At 49.7% G+C, this 23,973-nt stretch overlaps 1 protein-coding gene across 18 annotated transcripts; it reads right to left on the bottom strand.

Annotated features, from left to right (window-relative positions):
* Positions 1-347: 347 nt before the first annotated feature.
* On the bottom strand, positions 348-21,702 carry HDAC6 (histone deacetylase 6). 18 transcript variants are annotated; one of them, XR_007912035.3, is made up of 29 exons: positions 21,433-21,659; positions 20,723-20,845; positions 20,504-20,632; positions 20,270-20,358; positions 17,873-17,957; positions 17,734-17,774; positions 16,977-17,073; positions 16,760-16,857; positions 15,698-15,802; positions 15,513-15,581; positions 9,712-9,838; positions 9,540-9,605; positions 9,388-9,447; positions 9,221-9,310; positions 8,816-8,922; positions 8,658-8,725; positions 8,304-8,472; positions 8,086-8,214; positions 7,719-7,887; positions 7,367-7,500; positions 6,762-6,830; positions 6,456-6,648; positions 4,865-5,014; positions 2,473-2,647; positions 2,122-2,353; positions 1,528-1,647; positions 1,252-1,398; positions 1,032-1,160; positions 348-781 (listed from the first exon to the last, which is right to left on the bottom strand). XR_007912035.3 is itself a non-coding variant. In XM_008272585.5 (29 exons), the coding sequence occupies exons 1-29, from the start codon at positions 21,637-21,639 to the stop codon at positions 713-715; spliced, it is 3,774 nt and encodes a 1,257-aa protein (XP_008270807.1). In that variant the 5' UTR covers positions 21,640-21,702; the 3' UTR covers positions 348-712. The 18 variants fall into 18 exon arrangements, 16 of the variants coding, with proteins under 16 accessions (XP_008270807.1, XP_069923122.2, XP_008270808.3 ...); XM_008272585.5 differs by having other exon boundaries at positions 1,731-2,353; positions 21,496-21,702; XM_070067021.2 differs by having other exon boundaries at positions 1,731-2,353; positions 21,433-21,654.
* Positions 21,703-23,973: the final 2,271 nt, after the last annotated feature.

Below are 23,973 nucleotides of genomic sequence, written 5' to 3'. Positions count from 1 at the left end.
CTTAAGCTGCTGCACTACAGCGTCAGCCCCTGTATGAACTTTGTGAAGACCCCTTGTATGCATGGATTTCAAATTTTTGCACCAAACTAAACATACCTATAAATTCTATTTTCCATGAACTTTTTGGAGTATCCTTGTATTTCTAAATCAGATATTCATTTTCTAATGGTTTCTACCACTTACTCTACTGGAGCTGCCTGGTATATTTTCAATGAGTTGGTTTTTTTGTGCAATGGGTGGTGAGGGAAAGGTTGAACTGATGAAGACCCATTCCATATTCCTTCATTTCTCATTGGCCTGGGATGCAGGATTCTCTACCTACTCAAAGTTAAAACGCTTTCTCCATGTTTTGTAACTTCACACTTTATTACATACACAACCCCTCCACACCTGCCAGTTGCTCCCCCCTTCCTCCAGTGTTAGCCTTTGTGATTGCAGCACCCCTTTGGAAACATTGAGCTCCTCTTTTCCTTGTGGGGTGGGGTAGTGTTGTCCCTTGAGCAGGTTGTGGGCAGGGGAAAATCCACAACTGATCATCACAGTCCTTTTAAAAGTATATACACTTAAATAAGCACCCTTGAGGAGTTGCAAAGGATATTTAAGTCGAGATGGAGAGAGAGGCTCCCCCTCATCCAAGGTAGAGCTTGGAATGAACTAAGGCTGGTCTGTCTTGGGCCTCAGAAGGTGGAGAAGAGGGAGCACGTTCTGGGACTTAGTGTGGGTGGGGCATGTCCTCCCCAAACTTGTTCTGGTGCACCGTGTTCTTCACATCTAGGAGAGCCTGGGGAGTAGCAAGAACAGGGTAGGTGAGAGAGAGTGCAGAACACTCTGCCTCAGCCAGGAGGCTTGCCTCCACTCCAGTCTTCAACCACTCTGTCTCCTGGGCTATCCCACAGCCCCCACAATACAAAAAAGGATCCTGAGGCAATTGTGCAAAGGGATCTGTGCTCTCCCCTTACCCATCACATAAGTAGTGCATGTACATGTTTGGGCCATGAGTTTGCACATTAGAGGGTCTGCCCGGGGCCCACCTGGTGGTGGACATAGGCCTGGCAGAGGTAACACCAGGCAGACAGGTCAACGTAGCTGAGGACCAGTGGGTGTCCAGAGGCTTCATGGTGTTGGATCATATGGGCATTGACAAAACGGCTGCAGTAGACCTGAGGTTGGGGAGTATCAGGCAGGGGTCAGCACCTACCAAAGTTTGCTCCTGGACCAGCCTCCACCCCAATCCCCTCCTCTGCTCCATACCTCATAGCAAGACAGACACACCCAATTTTCCTCGAGTGTTCCACAGTCTTGACAAGGTTGAGTCACATTCAGGCCTGTTGCAGGTTTGGGGCTTACTGCCACCAAATGAGGACACCAGGACATTGGTGTCACAGCATAAAACATGGCCTGGAGTGGATGAAACTGAGTCAGCTGGGGGGGTCCTATTCCCCCATTATATGTTCCTGCATCACATCTCCTACCTGAAGATGTGGATAGGTAAGAGGAGGCTGCAACCCAGCCTCTCCCTGAGCTCACCTGGTCAGTGTCAGCAAGGTTCCCTGGTCCCTGCATCAGTGTCACATCATCCACATCCCGACCTCCAGCTGCCTCTGCTAGTAGGCCCTCCTCTTCTGGAATCTGAGATTCTGAGGTCTTCTGGACACACAGAAGCAAAAGGTGTATCGAAGAGGCCAGACTCTTGGCCCTTCTTCCCTCTACCTGGGTGTTGTGGGCCTTACCTGAGCTTCATCGCTTAGTTTCAAGGTTCTGAGACTCCTAGTCAGCTGACTAGGGGATATCTGGGATATGGCTCCTGGCACAGGTGAGGTTGGGGGCGTCTGGTTATCTATGCTTGAGGCTAGAGGAGTTTGGATCAGCTTGGCTGCCCTCACAGCCTCCTCTGAGGTGTTCTGGTTCAGCGTGTCTCCTTCCTCTGAAATGATACTGTCCAGCATGGCTTCCCCCATGGAAACCTCTGAGGTGGTCTGGTCCAGTGAGGTTCCGCCCACAGACTCCTCTGAGGTGGTCTGGTCTGGTGTGGCTACCCCTGTGGCTGCTTCCCAGGTGGTCTGGTCCATCATGGCTCCTCCCATGCCCACCTCTGAGGTGGTGTGGTACAGGGTGGCTAACCTTGTGGCTGCCTGTGAGGAATGGGCCTCAGGGAGCATCACAGCTGTCTCTGATTCAGTATGGCCTGGAATGGACTCTCCTGCAGATAGGGCTGAGGTGGCCTTCCCCGTGCCTGCTTCCAGAACATTCTTTTCTGGTGTGGTCATCCCCTCAGCTGGCCCACGATTAGCTGGTCGAGGTGGCTTCTTGGTAGCTGACTTAAAACTGAACAGTCCCTCCTTGTCTTCTACCTCTGAAATCATGGAGGGAGATCCTTGAGTGTGGGTGTTCTCTTTCCTGCCTCTCATCCCTCCCCCAACTCCCTCCTTCCCTGAGTCCCCCCACTGTCCCCAATCCCCCATGTCCACTCACTCATGACCCACAGGCTGCGCCAGTATTTGCGATGGACCTGGATGGTCTCAGTGATTGAGGCCAGGGCCCCTGATTGTGGGGGTCGCAGCAGGGCCAGCATGGGTGGTGGGTCTCCAAGAAGGGAGCGGGTGCAGGCAGCCATAGACTCCGAGATGGATGTTAGGTTATAGCCACCCTTTATGAGGAAAAGGAGAAGGACAGGGATGGTAGGGGCTCATCAGGGAATTTGGAGGGCAACATGTCCTATCTCCCAACCCTTCCTCTTCTGCGGCCTCCAAGCCTGGAGATGGTGGGGGGTGCTGGGAACAAGTGAATAGAACCCATACCTGTAAGGTGGACAATACACATCATATAGGATGGTTTGTGGAAGAAGGTAAATTGTGTTGTAAAGTGCAAGGTAACAGTAACAATACTGACATAGTGTTAGTAACAGCTGACATTGAGTGTTTGCTGTGTACCAGGCACTATTTTTTAAAGGATTTATTTGAAAGGCAGAGTGACATAGAGGGGAGGGGAGTGGAGAGAGAGAGATCAGTCCATCTACTGGTATGTTCCCCAAATGGCCACAATGGCTGGGGCTTGGCCATGCCAAAGCCAGGAGCCCAAACTCCATCCAGGTCTCCCATGTAGGTGGCAAGGGCCCAAATACTCAGGCCATCTTCTGCTGCTTTCCCAAGTGCATTAGTGGGGAGCTGGATCAGAAGTGGAGGAGCTAGGACTAAATCCAGTGGTCTGATATGGGATGCTGGTGTCACAAGAGGCAACTTAACCTGTTGCACCAGAATGCCAGAACCCCGGCCCTAATTTAAATGCCTCAGGTACATTAACTGGCCTAATCCTCACAACCACAAGTACTCAATTTATACAGGTATTTGTCCTCATGCTACACATAAATCTGTCTTCACATTGTTCAAGAACACTTGGCCTCACACCATGCAGAAACCACTGATCTGACCTGCACAAGACACTGCTTGGTATGTCCACACCCCATATCAGAGTGCCTGGGTTAAGTCCCAGCTCTGGCACCTAACTCCAGCTTCTTGTTGGTGTACATTCTGGCAGGCAGCAAGTGATGGTTCAAGTAGTTGGGTCCTTGCAACCCATGTGGGAGACTCAGCTGGAGTTCCAGACTCATGACTTCAGCCTGGCCTGACTTTTGCAGGCATTTATGGAGTGCACTGGTGGATGGGAGATCTCTTTATGCCTCTTTCTTTGCCTTTCAAATAAATCGTATAAACAAAAGTTTAAGAAGTTCAGGGGAAAAAATGCCCCTGCCTTGATTTAGTATGGGAACAATTGGTTTTTCTCTCTGCATGCACTGTCCTGACCTTCTTCATATGCTATACAGCAGGGGTGGAGAACCTTTTTTCTGCCAAGGGCTATTTGGATATTTATAACTTCATTTGCGGGCTATACAAAATTATCAACTTAAAGATGAGCCTGCTATAGATTGATTGAATCTTGAGTCCTGCCTGCAGTTGCCTTGGCAGGGCCCAAACCAAATGATTTTGCAAGCCTTACATGGCCCATGGGCTGACTGTTGCCCACCCCTGCTCTACAGTACTCCTAGTCTCTATTCTTTTTCCAGATGGAGAAAACAGGCTCAGAGTAGTTAGAGGACTTATCTGAGGTCACAACAGCTGAGGAGGCAGTGCCAGAGTTTGCACCTGGACTAGCTGACAAAATCGTCCATGTTCTTAACTGCAATGCTGCCCTGTCCCAAGAAGTCCTGGACACACTACAAGTGGGACTTTTTGCAAGCCACTTCATTTCTCTGTGACTTACTTTCCTCATGTGTAGTGAAAATTACAGCACAGCACCATTGCTGAGAGGGACAAATTCATGTCTGAACAATGGATGACAGTAAGATACTGCATTCACCTGGCGCTTACCACATGCCCAGCACTCTTCCAGGATTAGGCAGCCCCATCTTACAGATAAAGAAACTGAGGCACAAAGGGTGGGGGCACTGAGAGATTTACAAAAGCTCAGTGATTTTACTTTGTCCCAGGAGTGTGTTAGAGGCAGTTCAGGTGGTGGTAATGAGCAGACTCTGGAGCCAACCTGCATGAGTTCAAGTGCTGGCCCTGCTATTAAATGTGTGACCTCAGGCTAGGCATGTCACCTTCCCATGCTCCAGTTTTCCTGCTCTTCAGAGAGGAAAATGTTGAGGTGAGTAGATTCTACCTCATAAAGCTGCTTTGTCTTTGTATATAGTGAGAACTGAATTACAGCTGTTAATGTGGGTGGTGTTCTTTTTAGTGCCTAGTATGTGCCAACAATCCTATGTGGGGACACTCAAAGGGGATCTTTGGAAAACTGCCCCAAGTGATGCAGCCAACTCTTCCAAAGTACCCTCCCACCATGGGGACAGGGACCAAAAGCGATTTACCTCTAGGATAAGGATAATGCGGCCACCAGCAAGGCCCATCAACAGGTGGGTGAGGTGGGCATAACCCTCAGGTGACACCTGGCAGCCCCCCAGTGGGTCTCCTCGTGCAGCATCAAAGCCCGCTGAGACCAGTACCAGTTCTGGGTTAAACTGAGTAGGGAGAGAAGAGACGTGTGCTCATTCAGGGGTTGGCTTTGGTAGGCAGTTAGTGATGAGACTTAGAGACGTGGAGACCCAAAGATGTGGGAGATAAGGAAAGATGAAGACATGGAGATGCAACTCAAGTAATGGAGACAGGGGCTGGGAGATGCAAGAACAGGGACCTGACAACCAGGAAGGGGAAGGCAGGGAAACACAGGAGATAGAGAATTAGAGACAGGAGAAGCAGAGACACAATGCAGTTTGCTAGAGATGTGGACACACCAGACATGAACTTAAAGACATGATAACACTAAAATGGACAGACAGGGACATGAGGCAGAGTCATGAAATACAGAGACATGATACATGGAGACTCAGATGTCAAGAGATGGTGACATGAGAAATGGAGAGACAGACACATATCTCCATCCACATGCACTCCAGGGTCAAACATGGGACACACAGGTGCAAGACACAGGATTTTATACACACGGTGCCAAATAGAGGTACACACACACACTTGTGTGGACAGTGGAAGTGCCACACACAGGACAAGATGATGACATGCAGCCACACATACTCTCACAGAGACAGTCCTGTGAATGCCAGGATCATTCATTCACACTGGTCACGCAAAGTTCCTCAGAAGTGAAAATGGTCCACGGTCACAATGGTCTCATGTGCTGTTGCGTCCACGGGAGGCAGTCACCTGTACACACAGTTGCACACACACAGAAGGTGGCTCTGGCCACCCATGAATAGTCACACACACAGATCTAAAGGTGCACACCCACGCCCAGCTTTGCAGGGTTAATCACGTAAGCACCACAGTCATCCCAGTTCACACAGAGAAGGCAGCCACAGCCAGGCCACATTCCCCTATCAGAGGCACATGCAAAAAGCCTGGACTAACAGACAGACACAAAGATAGATGTCCCACACAGCCTTCAACATCCAGAGAGTTCCATACAGGCTGTCACAGAGAGAGCAGCAACCAATGACATATCGCACTCAGCATGCAGAAAAAAGGTGGTGACAGATAGCCACCTGCACAGAGGGGTATGCATACATGCTCAAATCCCTGCCCTTCCTTGCATACACAATTCCAGAGACAGTGTGACCCATGGTCACCCTCACACCAGACAGGCATTCATGATGGCAGACACATCCACACAGGCCACTGCCACACATCCAGAAAGTCCTCACACAGAAGCCCACGCATACAATGTTACACAGAGAAGGCACTCACCCACAAGCCACTTGTGCAGACAGGCATGTAAGGCTGTCACAGTCAACCCCCATCCCCTGAAAGCCATCCCTGTAGCCACCCACAGGCTGTCTCATATAATCAGTCTCGTGACGTGATCAGTCAGACACATACATATACTCCCAAGAAGGTAGCCACGTGCTACCATCTGCACAGGTGCGTCACACACATCCTGAGCCATACCTCGTATGCAATGGGAAGCACCAGACGATGCCAGGCCATCAGGTAGTCAGCATCCCCTATGCGGGACCCATTCCAGGCCACGTTGACAGTGAAACCTGTGCCCGCAGCCCGGCCCATCTGGCTGCAGGCACCCTCATCCCCCACGGGGAAGAAGGTGCCCTGATCATAGCGGTGCAGGGATATGTAGAGCACACTGCCAGGGATAGGGCAGAGAGAGGGCCATGGTTAGGGGTCCCCTAGCCCCCAATGAGGCATGGTTCGCCCACCTCCCTGACCACACTCCTGCCCCCAGCCCCAGTACCTCACCTGGGGTCATCCTCAAAAATGTGCTGAGTCCCATTACCATGATGGATGTCCCAATCCACAATCAGGACCCTAGGAAGGGGACAGCTCCTCAGTATCCCAGGACATTCACCCCATGGGTAAATGCTGGGTATAGACCCCTAGGGTCTGCAGGGACATTTGGTGCTAAGGAACGGGATCTTGTGTCTCTTGAGAAAGCACCGAGCATCTGGCTTTTGGGTCCTATTGGTGTAAGGATGAGGGCTAGGTCTGAGGGCTGCACTCTGGGCCTAAGTAAGCTCTCAGGGCTGGGCGCTGAGAAGCTAAGTGGACCCCATGTCTTCAAGAGGAAGCATTGGAGCCTCAACCTGGGTTCTGTTGGGATGGCCTTTGAGGACCATAAATGCTAGGGTGGGACCTGAGACCTGGTTTAAAGCGCCCAGGTGCCCCAATCTGGAGGTCTGAGCTGGGTAGGCACTGACCAGCCTCCTTTGTTGTCCTTTTTTGGATAAGTGCTGAGCAGTTGACCCCTGCTTATTTCCAAGTAAGTCCTGGGAGCTGTACATGGAGCTTGTTGATTATACTTTGGGCTGGGGGACATCCAGGTCCCAAGAATCAGAATGTCTTACCGCAGGGCACGTCCACTGATGGCCTGGGCATGGCGAGCAGCCACTGCCACAGAGTTGAAAAAGCAGAAACCACAAGCGGCATCCTGCTCAGCATGGTGTCCTGGGGGGCGTACCAGGGCAACGCCATTCAAAACCTGGGGGAGTGTGGGGAGAAAGGTTGCTCTCTTACTTACCTTCCCCTTTCTTCACTACACTTCCTTTCACTACTTCACCCAACTGTGAGGGAACCCCCACCCTCTAGGTGGCCCTCTTAGCGAGCAATGACCCCTCCCCACAGCCCCTTTTCTCAGGCCTGGTCCAACTATCTCCGAGCCATCGTGGGTAGCCCCACATGGCAGGCCAGAGGCCGCACCTCTCCTTCCAGCACAGCCTCCACCAGGCGGCAGACGGTGCCAGTGGCAAGCTGTGCACAGGTGAAGGTGCTGGGGCAGATGTAGATTGAGTCAAAGTTGGCACCCTCGCGATGTAGTTCCCGGGTCTTCATCTTCTGCGTGGCCCGGATACGCTCCACATACTCAGCACTGGGGGCACAAAGAGGGGCAGCCAGTGGACAGTGAGGTGGCTCTGTTTCCTCCCTGGGGCCTGCTCCCAGACCAGAACTTGGACCCTTCTCAGTCCAGCAGCAGCTCCCACACAGGTGAGGGTAACCCTAAGCTCCCACCCCTGAGTCCCAATCATGGCCACAGTCACAGTTCCAACCCTGGGCCCAAAGATGTGACCTGTGGCAAGTGAGCAGCTCAGCATCAGTGGCAGGTCGTGCTGGTAGGTTGAGGCAGCGTCCAGCAAGGCCCAACTCCTCCAGATGGCACATGATACGCAAGATACGCTGGGGTGTCTCGGGATGGTGGCTATTAGTGTGGGAGAACCAGAGATAGGGGCTGAGTGCCTGTGGGGGAGGCAGCCATAAACCCCACATCCCAGCCCTCTGACTGCGTACTTGTCCCATAAGTTGCAGTGACTCATCATCCGCTGGTCATAGACCAGCCCTGTGCGAGCCTGCAGCACCGGCCATGTCAGCATAGGCAGCACCGGGGGCTCCCAGAATCCGGACTCCTCACTCTCCTCCATGCTGTCCTCCTCCATGCTGTCTTCCTCGATGGTCTCAACTACAAGAGGAGGTCACATTCACCTTGCTCTCCCAAGCTAGATCCCTGTAATACTCTGGAACTCAGCTGACCCAAAGTTATGAAGGGGTTGGGAGGCCTGAAACCAGGGCCCAATGGAGACAGCCTGAGGTTCCTCCATAGCTCATTCCATGCCCAGCCCATCAAGCCCACTCCCCGCTTCCTACCTGATCGCACAAGGAATTCCCAGAAGGGCTCAAGGGCTCCCAAAGTACAGGAGAGTGAATTCTGGGCACTGGAGGGCAGGGAAGGGGCAATTGTGATGAAATGGCCTCCGAGGTGGGCAGTGAGAGTCCTGCTTTTCCCCTCTTCCATTTGAGCTCACCTTTGGCAGGGGATACCAGGGGACTCCAGCATGGGGCAAGGGTCTCCCAGAAGGGTATGGAGCGAGGCACTGACGCCCTCCGCCAGGGAACGGAGGTTGTAGCCACCCTGAGCGAAGGAGTTGGGGGTTGAGGAAAGGACCAGAGCAGGGAAAAGTAACAGTGAAAAACAGTAATACTAGGGTATACACTGCACGTTAAGCAACAGGAACATAGAGGACCTTATTTAATTCACTGATGATTACCATTATCATTATGCCCACATGGAAGGTAACTGACTTATGCTAGGCTGTCCAGCTAGTAGGTGGCAATGCTGGGCTGGGAATTCCTGCTGGACTCAAAAGCTTTGTTCTTAAGCCCTCCATGGACAGGGTCTACAAACTGAGAGATGAAAGTGAGTCACTCACCTCCAGAGACAGGATCAGCTTGCCTCCTGCCAGACCCATGAGCAGGTGGGTTAGCTGGGCGAACCCAGCTGGAGTGGCAGCCATCTCGCCCTGGGGAGACAAAGAAGGTCAGTTTGCCCCTGGACAGCCCCTTCTGCCCACCTAGAACCTCAGGGAGGTTGCCTTACCTTGGGGTCCCCTTGGAGAGCATCAAATCCAGCAGCCACAAGGACCAGCTGAGGTTGGAACTGAGGGAGGAATGAATTACATGAGGCTACCTGTCCACATTACCCATCCCTCAGCGTCGTCCCTCACCCAACACTTTCCAGACCCCTAGGACCTCAAAGGCGACTGGCAGCAGGATGTGCAGGAACGCAGCAATGTAGTCAGCATCCCGCATCCCCACCTGCAGACAGAGCCATGATGGGGGGTGGTCAGCTACCTGTCCCCTGGTGCTGATGGAAGGGCAGGGCTGGGCCTCACTTGGGGGCAGAGAGTGGGCAGACATTGACCTGGTTCCAAGGCACATTGATGGTATATCCTTGACCTTGGCCGAAACCTGTGGTGGACCAGTTAGAGGCTGGAAGATGGGGCCAGAATCGACCTTGCTCATAGCGGTGGATGGAGAAATATAAAACACTGGATGCAGAAAGAAAAAAGAGGTGATGGAGTTGGAAAAGTCAATCCCTCCAGACACCCCCAAAACACAGCTGCCACACTTTACTCAACCACTCATTTCTACATCCAACCTCTCATTCTTATTCATTTATAATTTCCCCATTCTTAAATTTGTACATGCATTCTTCCATTAATTTATCCTTTCATTCAACTGCTAATTTATTTATCTTCCCATCCATTAACTCTTCCATTTGTTTTTCTAACATCTCACTCACTCTTTCATTTGGTCTCCTAATGGAACCCCTTCCTCAGCAAACATCACTGCTTCCTCAGTACTCACCCAATTGCAGGCTCAGCTCTGAGACCCCAAGAGCTATTGGATCTATCCCAGTCCCTGAGGGCTTCTGATCCTGTGGGGAACTCTAGACCATATCTGCCCATTACTTGCCCTTGTGACCAAGGTAGGAAAAGCAGGACAAGACATGTGACTCTGGAAGTCCACATGGGGCATGAGGCCCTTAGTTCGGGGGACCTCAGGCCAGTCTGGGGAGCTTAGTGATTCAAAGGAAGTGGTGAGACCTATGGCCAGGAGTGAGGAGGGGAAAAACTTGGTTCTCTGTGTGCAAGTGGCTGCGGCTGTCATAAGGTCAGTGCAGGAGTAGTTCCTCCTTGCCAACACCTTATGGGTCTTCTCTACTACTGTACTGTCTATTTCATAGGGGAGAAAGTGAACATTCAGAATGGTAACAGGGACTGGCATGGAAAACAGATACTGAAAAAACGTGTTCTGACAGAAAGCCCAGTAGGGGGCTAGGGGATAGATTACTTCTGACTGGGGAAAGCAAAATAAGTAATTGATCATCTATCCTCCCATCCATCCATCTATTCATCTGTTCATCCACCCCTTTCCTTGCTCCAGAAAGAAGTTAATAAAGCAGCAATTTTCCTCTTTTATAGGGAAATGCAAGTAATAGTAAACAATAAATGTAGCCAAATTTAAGAGTCACATTTTTACAAATGCTGAAAAGGTTAACTGTGAGATTTAATGTACTTGATATAAAAGGATTATTAAAAAAAATGATTTATTTATTTATTTGAAAGGCCGAATTACAGAGAGCCAGAAGCAGACGCAGAGGCAGAGGTAGACAGAAAGAGAAGTCTTCCATCTGTTGCTTCACTCCCCAAATGGCCACAAAAGCCAGAGCTGGGCCAATCTGAAGCCAGGAGCCAGGAGCTTCTTCCAGGTCTCCCATGTGCGTGCAAGGACTTGGGCTATCTTCCATTACTTTCCCAGGCCATAGCAGAGAGCTGGATCGGAAGAGGTGCAGCTGGGACTAGAACCAACACCCATATAGGATGCCAGCACTGCAGGTGGCAGCTTTTACCCACTAAGCCACAGTGCTGGCCCATAAAAGGATTCTTAAAACTGAGGCAAAGGGGCTGGCACTATGGCGCAGCAGGTTAAATTCCAGGGCTGCAGTGCTAGCATCTCATATGGATGCTAATTCAAGTCCCAGCTGCTCCACTTCCTATCCAGCTCCCTGCTAATATACCTGGGAAAGCAGCAGAGGATGGCCCATGTGCTTGGGCCCCTGATTACACTTGGGAGACCTGGAAGAAGCTCCTGGCTCCTGGCTTCAGATCGGCCCAGCTCCAGCTGTTGCGGCCATTTGGGGAGTGAACCAGCGGATGGAAGACCTCTCTCTCTGTTTCTACTTCTCTCTGTAATTCTTTCAATTAAACAAAATAAATCTTTAAAAAAAAAAAACACTGAGGGAAATATCTTGGAATTGCAGAATGAAACCTAAGCAAAAGTTCTGGTCTTGAGTGGGGTGGGAAATTATTGCTTTATTTTTGACACTGAGAGATAAATATTCGTTCTACCATTCCAATTAAGACAGTAAAAGGGGCCAGCTCTGTGGTGTAGCAGGTAAAGCCACCGCCTGCAGTGCCGGCATCCCATATGGGTGCTGGTTCAAGTCCCGGCTGCTGTACTTCCAATCCAGGTCTCTGCTATGGCTTGGGAAAGTAGTAGAAGATGGCCCAAGTCCTTGGGCCCCTGCACACACATAGCAGACCTGGAAGAAGCTCTTGGCTGCTTTGGATCTGCACTGCTCCAGTTATTGTAGCCATTTGGGGAGTGAACCAGCAGATGGAAGACCTCTCTCTTCCTGACTCTCTGTAACTTTGCCTTTCAAATAAATAAAATACATCTTGAAAAAGAAAGATAGTAAATGAATTTCTAATAATTATCAACCCAGATAGATCACAGAATGGGAGAAATCATGTCATACAGTAAGAGAGGATACTGGAGAGGATACTTTGAAGCTCTGGGGGCAACAAAAGACCCTCTTCCATGCTGATCAGGTTGGGGAGGGCACCCAAAATGACCTGAGTTTTCACTTCTGGAGAAATCAAGTGCAGAACCAGGTCAATGCACACAAATCAATTATGAATAGCTAATTCACTGAAGGACTAATTCATCAAATTTACTTGTTTCTTTTAATTATTTAGCTTTATTTTTAAAATATTCATTAATTGATTTGAAAGGCAGAGTGACAGCGAGGGAAAAACATAGAGAGAAAGAGAAAGAGAGAGAGAGAGACTGACTCTCCATCTGCTGTTTGACTCTCCAAATGGCTGCGATGGTCAGGGTTGGAGCAGGCTGAAGCCAGGAGCTAGGAACTCTATCTGGGTCTCCCACGTGGGTAGCAGGGGCCCAAGTAATTGGGCCAACATCCACTGACTTACCAGGCACATTAGTAGGAAGCTGGATTGGAAGTGGAATAGCCAGGACTTGAATGGGCACTCTGATAGGGGATGCTGGCATTACAAGCAGCAGCTTAACCCATTGTGCCACAACACCAGACCCTTAACTACTTATCTTTAGTTTACCTGTCTCTCTCTTTCTCCACTTTTCAAAGAGAAGGGCAAGATCTAACATATAAAGTAAGCAAGAAAGTAAAATGGCTGCCTTTAAAAAAATAAGCCAGAAATGAACAAAATAAAAACATGGGAGGCAGAAAGTACTAAGGATAAAAATCAGAAAAATTAATGAAGTATAAAAAAGTACAACAGGGACACTTATTTGGCCTGGCAGTTAAGATACTGGTTAGGACATCTGAGTCCCACATCAGAGTGCCTGGTTTGCAACCTGTGACTGGCTCTTTTTTTTTTTTTAAGATTTATTTATTTATTTATTTGAAAGTCAAAATTACACAGAGAGAGGAGTGGCGGAGGGGGGGTGTCCTTCTATTCGATGGTTCACTCCCCAGATGGCCACAACAGCCAGAGCTGCGCCGATCCGAAGCCAGGAGCCAGGAGCCAGGAGCTTCTTCCTGGTCTCCCACGTGGGTGCAGGGGCTCAAGCACTTGGGCCATCTTCTACTGCCTTCCCAGGCCATAGAAGAGAGCTGGAACGGAAGTGGAGCAGCGGGACTAGAATTGGCGCCCATATGGGATGCTGGTGCCTCAGGCCAGGGCATTAACCCGCTGAGCCACAGCACCGGCCCCTGTGACTGGCTCTTGATTCCAGCTTCCTGCTAATGTAGACCCTGGGAAAGCAGTAGTAATAGCCCAAGTAGTTAGGCTCCTACTACCCACATGGAAGACCTAGATTGAGTTTCTAGATGCTGATTTTGGCCTGTAGGTTGTAGGCATTTGGAGACTGAACCAGGAGATAAGAGCCACTGCCACCCCACTTTCAAATACATAAATATAATTTTTAAATTAAAAAATCAGGGGTTGGCATTGTGGTGTAGCAGGTAAAGCTGCTGCCTCTGACACTGGCATCCCATATGGGCACCGGTTCAAGCCCCAGCTGCTCTACTTTCTGATCCAGCTCTCTGCTATGGCCTGGGAAAGCAGTGGAAGATGGCCCAAGTCCTTGGGCCCCAGTACCCATGCGGGAGACCTGGAAGAAGCTTCTGGCTCCTGGCCAGTGGATGGAAGATCTATCTCTCTCTCTCTCTCTCTACCTGTAAACTTAGCCTTTCAAATAAATAAATCTTTAAAAAAATACAATAACTCAGTAGAGATTATCAAAAAAGGCCAAAAACCAGCTTGGAAAAGGTAAGTAAAATAGACAGACTTTTGGCAAGGTCAAGGGAATAAAAGAAAAATAAAGAAGCCCTATGCCTGCTTTTTCAGGCATTTGGCAAGATCCCATCTAATGCCCAGAGTTCCAGCCCACATTTCCTAAAGAAAACTTAAAGCACTTTTACTTACAACTCAGTACTCTATCAAAACAATATCAGGAATGAGACGGCATAGAAATTGAGAGGAAAAAAGTGCTTTTGGAGATTAAAAGGAATGTTTAAATACCTAATTCAACAGAAGGGCTTTAAGGTAAAGTTGAGGGAATCTTCTAGGACACAGTGCCAAAGAAAAAAGACACAGAAAACACAAGATAAAAAAAAGAGAGAGACATAGAGAAATCAATGCAGGAAGTCTAACATCTGACTACAGGATTGTAGAAAAAGAGAACAGAGAAAACACAGTAGAAAAAAAGACCAAAGAGCTCATGGAGTTTCCAGGAGTCTTTAGATATAAAACGTGCTAAGCAGAATGAGGGGGTTGGAGTAAAAGTTTAGAACACTAGGGATAAAGGGAAGAACATACAATGTGGCAGAAAGGAAAATAGATTACAATTGGAAAGGAATGAGCAGACTGAAATCCGATACCTGTCAACAACACTGAATGCTGGGAAATATTAAATAACTTTCTAAAGAACTATCTAGGTTGGGTAAGGGGCCACAGGAGCTCAGGATCCCACAGACCTTGTGTAGGTGCTATGTGGTTAGTTGGACAGAATGCTGAATAAAACGACTCCTACTTAGTGATGTGCCCTACCGATACAAACTCATTCAATCCCTTTCCACAGGGTGAGATGGTACCTTTCTACAGGGAAGCCTGACAGTATATTCCAGACTTTTAAGCCCACTGCCCCTCTGACCTAGCAATTCACTACTAGAAATTCATTCTCCAGCTATGCTTAGAAAATTGAAAAATCATATATTTACAATTGTGTTTGTGCTATAAATGCAAAAACAGAAGCACCTTAATGTCCTGGCGTTAAATGACCAGAGGTTCAACAACACAATGGAATCATGTACAGTTTTTACAAAGGAGAAAATGCTTTTAGAGGCACTAATGGGACAGGGTATCTGCAATATGCTGTGAAATGAAAAAGCAAGTTGCTGAAGAGTGTGTGGAGGATTATTCTGTTACTTTGTGTAGTGTTAATAATAACAATGAATATTCATATATCTAAGTGCATAACCTAAACTGCCAATAATTATTTCTGAGGTGATGGGAACTATGAGACTCTGCCTTAGACATTTCTGTATTTTTAAAAGTACTTTGTAATATTATCACAATCAGAAGAGATAAAATAATAATTTGAGGTTTAACCAGTTCAAGGGTCCATTAGTGAACAGGGGTCAGATCCTATTGTTGCCCCTTCTTCTCTCTGAGACCTCTTAATCTGTACACCTTAGTTCCTCTATCTGTAAAACAGGGAACCCAGAAGTCCCTGCCACTGAATGAAATAAGACAAGAGAACAGACACACAGAGCAGTGTTGGTCCTGGGCCCAGGGCAGGCCTAATACATGTGAACACCTTCCCCTTCTGGGCTCTTTCTGGCTGAACCTGTAACAGTAGAGGGCAGTTGGGAGTCTAGCACCTAGCGTGTACCTGGGGTCCTGGTCAAACATGAACTGTGTTCCTTGACCGTGGTGTATATCCCAGTCAACAATAAGGACCCTATAAGAAAAAGAGGGGGTTCTGTGCAAGGGGATTAAAGTGAATCTGGGGGAAGAGCCCAGACCCAGACAGGCCACCCTGTGCCACCCCTATCACACCCACCCTCTGCCACTGACCTCTGTATGCCATGCTTCTGTTGAGCATAACGAGCAGCCACAGCCACGTGATTGAACATGCAATACCCATCCATAAGACTGTGCTGGGCGTGGTGTCCAGGAGGCCTGGACAGAACAAAGAAGGTCACTGATGGGGGAGGTTCTCGTCTGCAGAGAAGGACTCCGACTCCCCTAGCTCCTTGATCCTGGACCAACTCCTCCAATGCCAATACCTGCAAATCTGTTAGCAACTGAGGAACTGGGGCCCTAGAATTCTCACCTCCCCTGCCAACCTACTGCTCTCTCTCTACCAAAGAGATTTGAAAGTGTTCACTCAAGTTCTCAATGTACACATTCTCATGCCCAGTCTTTCTGCAGTGGGGATTGAGCCCACAACTTATATATAAGAAAGAGGGTGAAACAACATGCTTATAAAGTACTGCCATACTTGCTGTGGCCTTTTTGAAACTGCAAATGATTGGGCAAAACCAAAATACTCATTGATAAAAAACTAGTTCACTGAAAGTGCAGGGATGCAGTGGTGTTCTAGCAGGGTCTAAGGTATATAGTGTTAGAGAAAGCTTTCCAAGATAGCTAAGTGAAAGAGCATGGTGCAGAAGGGAGTGTGTCAAGTACTACCATCTGTGGGTGACAAAGGGGAGGGGAGAAGAAGGGCTCTATCTTCTGCATTCCATCAATTCAGAGATGCCAACCATGACAATATGCACCATGTTTGCCAACAACAAAGCAGAAAATGGTGCTAATAAAATTCTGAGATGTCACTGAGATTTTCAAATGTACACCAAAGAATCAATGAAATGTAGTATTTATTCCTTGAATAAGAATATTTGTAAAATGATACACAAAGCACTGGTTATAATGACTCCCTCCCAGGAAGGGAAGTACGTGTCTGAGTGACAAGAGTGGAAAAAAGATTTTTTATTATATCCTTGCCCTTTGATACCTTTTGACTCTTGAATCCATGCCTATATTACATACCGTACTAATATATTTAATTTACATTTGAAGGAAGGACTTTTAAAAAGTGTGAAATGTGAAATATGAAATGCTGGAGGGTCCTACCTGATGATGGCCATGCCATTCCGGATCTCAGCCCCCAGGACTGCATCCACCAGCCTGAGGACAGAACCTGAAGCCAGGCAGGCACAGGAGTATGAGTTCTGGAGAGACAGTGGGGAGCCAGAGTATGAATAAATGAGGGAACAGCCCTGTTCACTTGGCTGCTTCCAGGGACCCCAGGATTGCAGCGACTGCTTGCCCCCACAGTTTTCATCCATACCGGATGCAGATATACTGAGTCATAGGTGTCTGCTAGGACACGGAGTTCCCCTTCTTTCATGTACTGAGTCGACTCCATCAGATCAATGTATTCTAGGCTGTGGACAGACAGAGGATGAGATTCAGGGCCCTGTCCCCTCCCTGGGTGAGCCTTCTACACGTGGTCAAATTATGCCTTCCCAGCTATCACCATGAGGGACCAGCTGGGATATAGGACACATTCCCTGTTTTTCCCCTAGCCATTGCCAATAATGTCCCCTGCCCCCCTGCTCTGGCTATACCAAATCCTACTCCCAGGCCCTTGGCCAGACTGTTCCAGTTGTCTGTTCCTCCTCCCTTCAGCCTTCCTCTGCATCTCACTTTTTCTCCTCCTAGAGCTCAGCTCATATCTTCCCTCTGCCAAGAGAGCTTTCCTTGAGCTATAGTGCTCCAGGCCTCTTATTCTCGATTCCTGCAGCCCTCTGACCCCTGTCCATACACCCACCCTCTGTTTACACAACCTGATGACAATAACAATGCTCAGCATGGACTGAGGATAGATCAGGGCCCATTCTGAGCACCAGACACACAGGAATCTTCCCGAGGAACTTAGGTTTACTTAGCCCCTTGGTTACAAGTGATGATACAGATTCAGACAGGCCCAGCAACTTGCCCAAGGCTGACCAGAGTCCACAACATTCCTTCCCAAAGCATCCAGCCTGCCCATGCTGGTCCAAGGCAGCCTCCTCCCCATCCCTGCAAGGCTCCCAAGCCTTCACCTGTGAACCAACATCAGCTCCTCCTTTTCTGCAAACCGCGCCTGAGAAGACATGAGAAATAAAGGGTTCAGGCACAGGCTGTGCCCAAGTCCTGCCAGATCCCTGCCCTCTGGGGGACTGCACTGACTGGGGGACTCACGTGAAAGGATACACAGCGATCCAGGAGGCCCTCCTGTATCAGTTGCTCCTTGATGGCATGGAGCCGCTCAGGACCTTCTGGGAAACTGGGGAGATGAAGATGCATATATTGGGCCACTGGGGAGCCCCAGGTCTGCTCTCGCCACATCTCTCCATCCACCCTTCCAGCTTCTGCCCTTGGTCCCCTAGCAGTCCATTCTACATACAGCAGCCAGACATTGGTTAAAACCCTGATCAGATCATGCATCTTGGCCACTCAAAATCCTCTCATGGTTCCCATACTACTAACAGTAAAAGCCAGTCCTCCCCCCCACCTCTGAACCCACATCCTACCACTCTCCCCTTCCCTGGCTTAGCTCCACCTATTCAGATTTCTTCTCTGGTTCTCAGTGGAACCACGTACTCTTCAGGCTGCCCCAGGGACTTCAGTCTAATTGCTGTCCTGCCTAGAATACTCTCCTCCAGATGCTTCCCTCCCTCGTCTCCTTCAGATCTCCACTCAAGTGTCAGTGAGGCCTTCCCTGACCGTCCTGTTTAAGACTGGAGTCCCTCCACTGTGCTATTTCGCTCCCTCCTGCCCTAGTTCTCTTTCTCACATACAGTAGCATTTACTTTTGGTTTGAACACTGTCCTTTTAAGAAATTAAACTAGACTCAAGTAAAAATTATTTTTATTATCACTTACTTTTATTGGAAAGTATTTCAAATTCATAATGGATGTTTTCTGAGTTTTGTCATCTATTTTAATGTTAAAGGTTCTTTTGACACACAAGTAGAGTGAAGAGTGTTCCGCACATGGGAACAGTGATTATAAAAAGATGACATAACATATGAATTGTGTCTTTTTTAACTGAAAAGCCGACAAATTGTCTAGTTATATTTCTCCCCCTAAACAACCACATACCATGTAGTAACTGAGTCTTCTAGGCAATATATTGAAAGCTGAGAGGATTAAAAATAAGATCAAGTCCTCAGATCCAATTAAGGGAGCCCTGCTACATGCAGGCTGATCAATATCAGTGGCACTGACTGACCACGTAGCTGCAAGACATCCTAATGGCCCCACTCAGAACATTTATTTCACGTAGCCTCTTTCCTTTCCAACTCATGAATAAAGATAATATTGTCTCAATTCTATGTCAGAAAGCTTTTTGGAAGTTGTTTTTTTTACAATGCCAACTTTTAAAAGATCATTCAAGTTAACTGGACAATAAACTAGGCAGAAATCACTTCGGTTTATACGTTGACTCTCTTCTCTGGTCCCCCATGAAGGCAGGATTTTTTTGTTTTGTTTGCTGCTATATCTCTAGCTCAACAGATGGTAAATATATATCCCTTAACAAAGTCTTTCACCCTCATGAATTAGTGTTAGGTTGGGCCAGGGGAGATAGATACTAATCTGGTTAACACCTAAGTATAATAATTAACAAACAATGTCACGGGCTAGGAAAACATCTAAGATGGGGGGCGGGGGAGGCAGGGCAGCATGCAGGCAGAACCTTCTTTAAGAAAGTCTCCTTAAGATATGATAGCTGGCTGGGAGAGGAGAACTGGGCTCAGCCAGAGTCAAAATTCAAGGCCAGAGGGTACCTAGCATGTTGGAAAGAGCTGTGAGAGAACTGGTGTGAGTGATGTTGAAGGGAAACAAATGAGGGGGAGGACTGGCTGATGAGGTCGCAAAAGTAATGTGCAGCTGGGTCACATGCAACTTCAGAGGCCAGAGTGAAGAATTTGGACTTTACTTTGAGGGCAATGGTCTGTCCTTGAAGTATTTTTAGAAAGAGAACATCAACGCATGCATATGTTTTTAGGCTTCTGTGTGAACATGAGGCATGAGGCTGGCAGCAGGGGACCAATGAGGAGGACTCTGCAAGTCTAGGTGGGTGATATCAGTGGAAGTAGTGAGGGGAGGTCAAATACTAAATATATCTCAGACACAAAGTCAAAAGTTGTTGATCCTTTTGAAACACAGGGTAAATAGGATGTGTGATTCTTCAGTTTCGCACAAACGCCCCTTCCTCAAGGATGGCTTCTTGCTAGTCTAGGGTCCTCTACCCAACCCTCTTGGATCCCCTAGTCTTAAGTCCATCTTCATTAAACAACGCACAAGCCACTGTTGGCAGCTTAACGGTTGACCCTCCTACTTACTGATCAGCTTCCTGAGAAAGGCCCCTGCCTGTCTTGTTTGGTACATTTCTCTCGTCAACTCTAGGCACACAATAGGCACTCCATAAATGTCTGGTGGTTAAAAGAGAACCCTTTCGCCCGTGAGCCTTGCCTCCCTAAGTCATCTGCTACCAGTCTCCAGGCTGGTGTAAAGAAGCCTTAGTTCTTGCTAAGGGGCTCGAAGTGTGTGTATCTGCCCCTGTTTGGGCACTGCCTGGAGGACCCCGCCTCACCTGTCATCCCAGAGGCAGTGGAATTCATTGAGCTGATCATCGAACACCAAACCAGTGCCAGCCGGCGTCTTGGCCTCAGAGTCCAGATCCTGCAGCGGGGGGGAAAGAGGAGGGAGGGAGACACAGATCTATCTGGGGGCCTGAGTCAGAGGGAATATCCCATGCTGTCCAGGGTGGGGAACCTTGGGGTTTAGACTGTCACAGGAGGCTAAATCGCGGCCAGGCCCCTCTCACCAGCTCTTGCAGCCCCGTGATTAGGTATTCTTCAGCTGCTTGGCTGAGCTTCTTCATTTTGCCTTTCTTCTTTATCTCTAGCAGGTTGGGACTGCAGCGAGGTAAAGCGCCCTTCTTAACACTTCGTTTCTGCCAATCAGAGAGAAGGGTCAGAGTCCAGCGTACGGATGGCTGCTCCCTCCCCCTCTCCCTCTCATCAGGGCAGGTCTGGGGCCTCACCGGGGTGCCGCTGGAGTCGTGAGGGGACGACTGGGGGTTGTGCCTACTCCTTCGGGACCTGGCTGTGGTGGACTCCGGGCCAGTGGAGGACATGGTGGGGGAGATTTCGGCCCTGGTGCGGTTCTGGGAGGGGAGAGGGGGTGGGGATCGTGGCTGCGAGGCTGCCGGAGTGTCCTGAGGACCCCGCCCCCTAGCCTCGGCTCCCTTACAATATCTCCTTCCCCGCCGCCTTCTCAACTCTGCCTCTCTCCAGGCCCTCTGCCGCCACTGAGGTGTCTATACCGCCGGGTGCCGCCCGTGCCACCAGATCCGCCCCCTTTCCACGACTCTTCTTTTCCTCAGTCTTGTCGTTTCACTGAGCCTAGAACCCCCTCGGATCAGTTCGAGCTAAGGCCTGCCCTTCCTAGCCAATCACCGCCCCTTTCACTCTACCAAGCCTCACTCCCTTAAACCCTTTCATTCCTCTAAGCCTCGCCCAGATCCCGGCCCTCCACAAACCTGCCTTTCCCGGCCTATCACCCGGGATAATCACCCACCCTTTCTCTCAGCCAGACCCAGCCCCGGCCTCGACTCCACCCTTAACGATTACTTGGCTCCACCCCTCCTCGGGCCGGCCCCGGTACCTTCCCCTCCGCCAGATCACGCCCCTAGCGTTTCCACAAACCCCGGCTCCTCACCGCCGCTTCCTTTCCCCCCCGCCTAAACCCTACCCCTAACGTTTCGCCAAAACCCCTCAGCCAGTCCCGAGCCGCCTCCCGCCGGCCTCCGCCTACTTCCCGCCCTTGCTGTCGATGCCGGCCAATTCTTCCAGAGCCGCTCTCTAGGCGCGGCCCACTACTCAAACTCCGCCCTCTGCGGCCGCCGCCAACTTCTCGACGACCTGTGGGGCCGCGGGTGCCGGAACTTTTCGTTTCCATTGGGCCTGCCCCCTCTTACTGCCCGCCCACGTCCCGCCCACAGCGGGGATGGTGCCTCAGGGCCGCACGCCTCGCGAGGGCCAACGTGACTTCAGGCCGGCGCGTCAGAACGCAACGCAAGCCGTTTGTGCGCGTATAAAGTGCGCGCCAGCGCTCTGAGGCGGTGCTCTGGCTCACCCTTGTCCCTCCCCGCGTCGAAGCCCCTCCCACCGTGCATGCCCCTGGCTGCTATGGTCACTGTCCCCTCTGTTTCTGTCCAGTCACTTTACGAACCCTCCGGACCGGCGCCAACTGTGCGGCGCGGTGATTCGGAGAGCAAGCGAGAAAACGAGGGAGTTAGGAAGGAAGCGTGTTTTGCCGTCTTCCCGCGGTTTGCTGCGCGGCGCGCGGTGATGACGTAGCACAGGCGGGCTAGTGTATGGGCTGAGGGCGAAGTTGGTAGCCACAACGGGAGTGATAAATGTTGTCAGGCCTTTCTAAGTTAATGTTCTCGCGGTGGCACACAGGAAACACCGAATGTTAGCTATTAATATTCTGCCGCAAAATGGGCCCTGGCGTGGAAGCGGTCTTAGTGGAAGTAACAGTAACGTTCATTAATGTGATGGCGAAAGGCATTGTCAAAACAGTTTTAGGAGGTAGTTCCCATTGTTAAGGCTGTTTTGTAGATAAGCCAGCTGAGGTTACGGGCTTACCCATGTGACCTTGAACAAGTTGCTGAAACAGCTCTGCTCAATTTCCTCATCTGGAAAATGTGATAATCATAGCGCTTGGGGTACTCGGAGGCGGCTGCTCGCCCTTTCTGTCCCCTGCAGCGGGTAACCTTGCCCCCAAGCTGTGTGTGCCTAGCAGGTAGGGGGAGTTGTCCCTGTGTCCGCTCCCCACCCCCCACAACTTGCACCCTGAATCTAAATAGCCCCCGCAGGAGGCCAGTTTGTCCTAATCTCCCTCCCTCGTTCTCCACCATTTCCTACCGGGCTGTAAGCTGGGGCCGGAGAGATAAGCGGTCTGGGGGTTCAGCATCGCTGAGTAACGAACAGATTGACAGCCCTGCCACCCAGTAGTGGGGCCCTCTGATCGTCTTGAAGACGCCCGTTCCAGCCTCCTCTTTTGCTTTTTTCCTGCCTCAACATGACTTGGTTCAGAACAGGAGGTTCACAGATGGAAGAACTTTAAACCTCTATACAGGCGAAAGAAAAACACAGTAGTACACGCTGAGGAACATTCTGGGGTTATTATGCCTGCAAAGCAATAGACTAGGAAGTCTTGCAAAGGGTCAATGCCCATTTTTCTTTTTTCTTTTTAAAGATTTATTTATTTATTTATTTATTTGAAAGAGTTACACAGAGAAAGGAGAGAGAGAGGTCTTCCATCCGTTGGTTCACTCCCCAGTTGGGCACAATGGCTGGAGCTGCGCCTATCCGAAGCCAGGAGCCAGGAGCTTCCTCCCGGCCTCCCACATGGGTGCAGGGGCCCAAGGACTTGGGCCATCTTCCACTGCTTTCCCAGGCCACAGCAGAGACCTGGATCGGAAGTGGAGCAGCCAGGTCTTGAACTGTTGCCTATATGGGATGCTAGCACCGCAGGCAGCGGTGGTTTTACCCACTATGTCACAGCGCCGGCCCCAAGGCCCGTTTTACTGTAATCAGAAGAGATATACCCACAAGAGCAAGTGTCAGCAAATGTGCTCTATACAGGGCCAGAAAGTAATTGGGCTTTGCAGGCCATGTAACATCTCTGTGGCATAGTTGGTAGGTTCTCTCTCTCTCTCTCTCTCTCTTTTTTTTTTTTTTTGACAGGCAGAGTGGACAGTGAGAGAGAGAGAGAGAGACAGTGAGAAAGGTCTTCCTTCCATTGGTTCACCCCCCAATGGCCACTGTGGCCAGCGCACCACGCTGATGCGAAGCCAGGAGCCAGGTGGTCTCCCATGGGGTGCAGGGCCCAAGCACCTGGGCCATCCTCCCATCCTCCACTGCACTCCCAGGCCACAGCAGAGAGCTGGACTGGAAGAGGGGCAACCAAGACGGAATCTGGCACCCCAACTAGGACTAGAACACTGGGTGCTGGCACCGCAGGCAGAGGATTGGCCTATTGAGCTGTGGCGCCGGCCAGGTTTTTTTTTTTTTCTTCTCTCATCTTTAAAACAACTTTTTAAAAATGTAAAAACACCTGCAGCCTGGCTTTGATCCAAAGCATTTATTGATCCCTGCTGCAGAGTCTAAGTCCTTAGTTTCCTTTCTCTGCCTAGGATTCCTTTTTTTTTTTTTTTTTTTTTTTTTTTGAGAGGCTGAGTGGACAGTGAGAGAGAGACAGAGAGAAAGGTCTTCCTTTTCCGTT

The sequence above is a fragment of the Oryctolagus cuniculus genome, chromosome X, assembly GCF_051225735.1.
Source record: "Oryctolagus cuniculus isolate XC-2025 breed Fujian yellow rabbit chromosome X, ASM5122573v1, whole genome shotgun sequence".
In the NCBI taxonomy this organism is placed as follows: domain Eukaryota; kingdom Metazoa; phylum Chordata; class Mammalia; order Lagomorpha; family Leporidae; genus Oryctolagus; species Oryctolagus cuniculus.
This window is presented reverse-complemented; position numbering and strand designations above follow the sequence as displayed.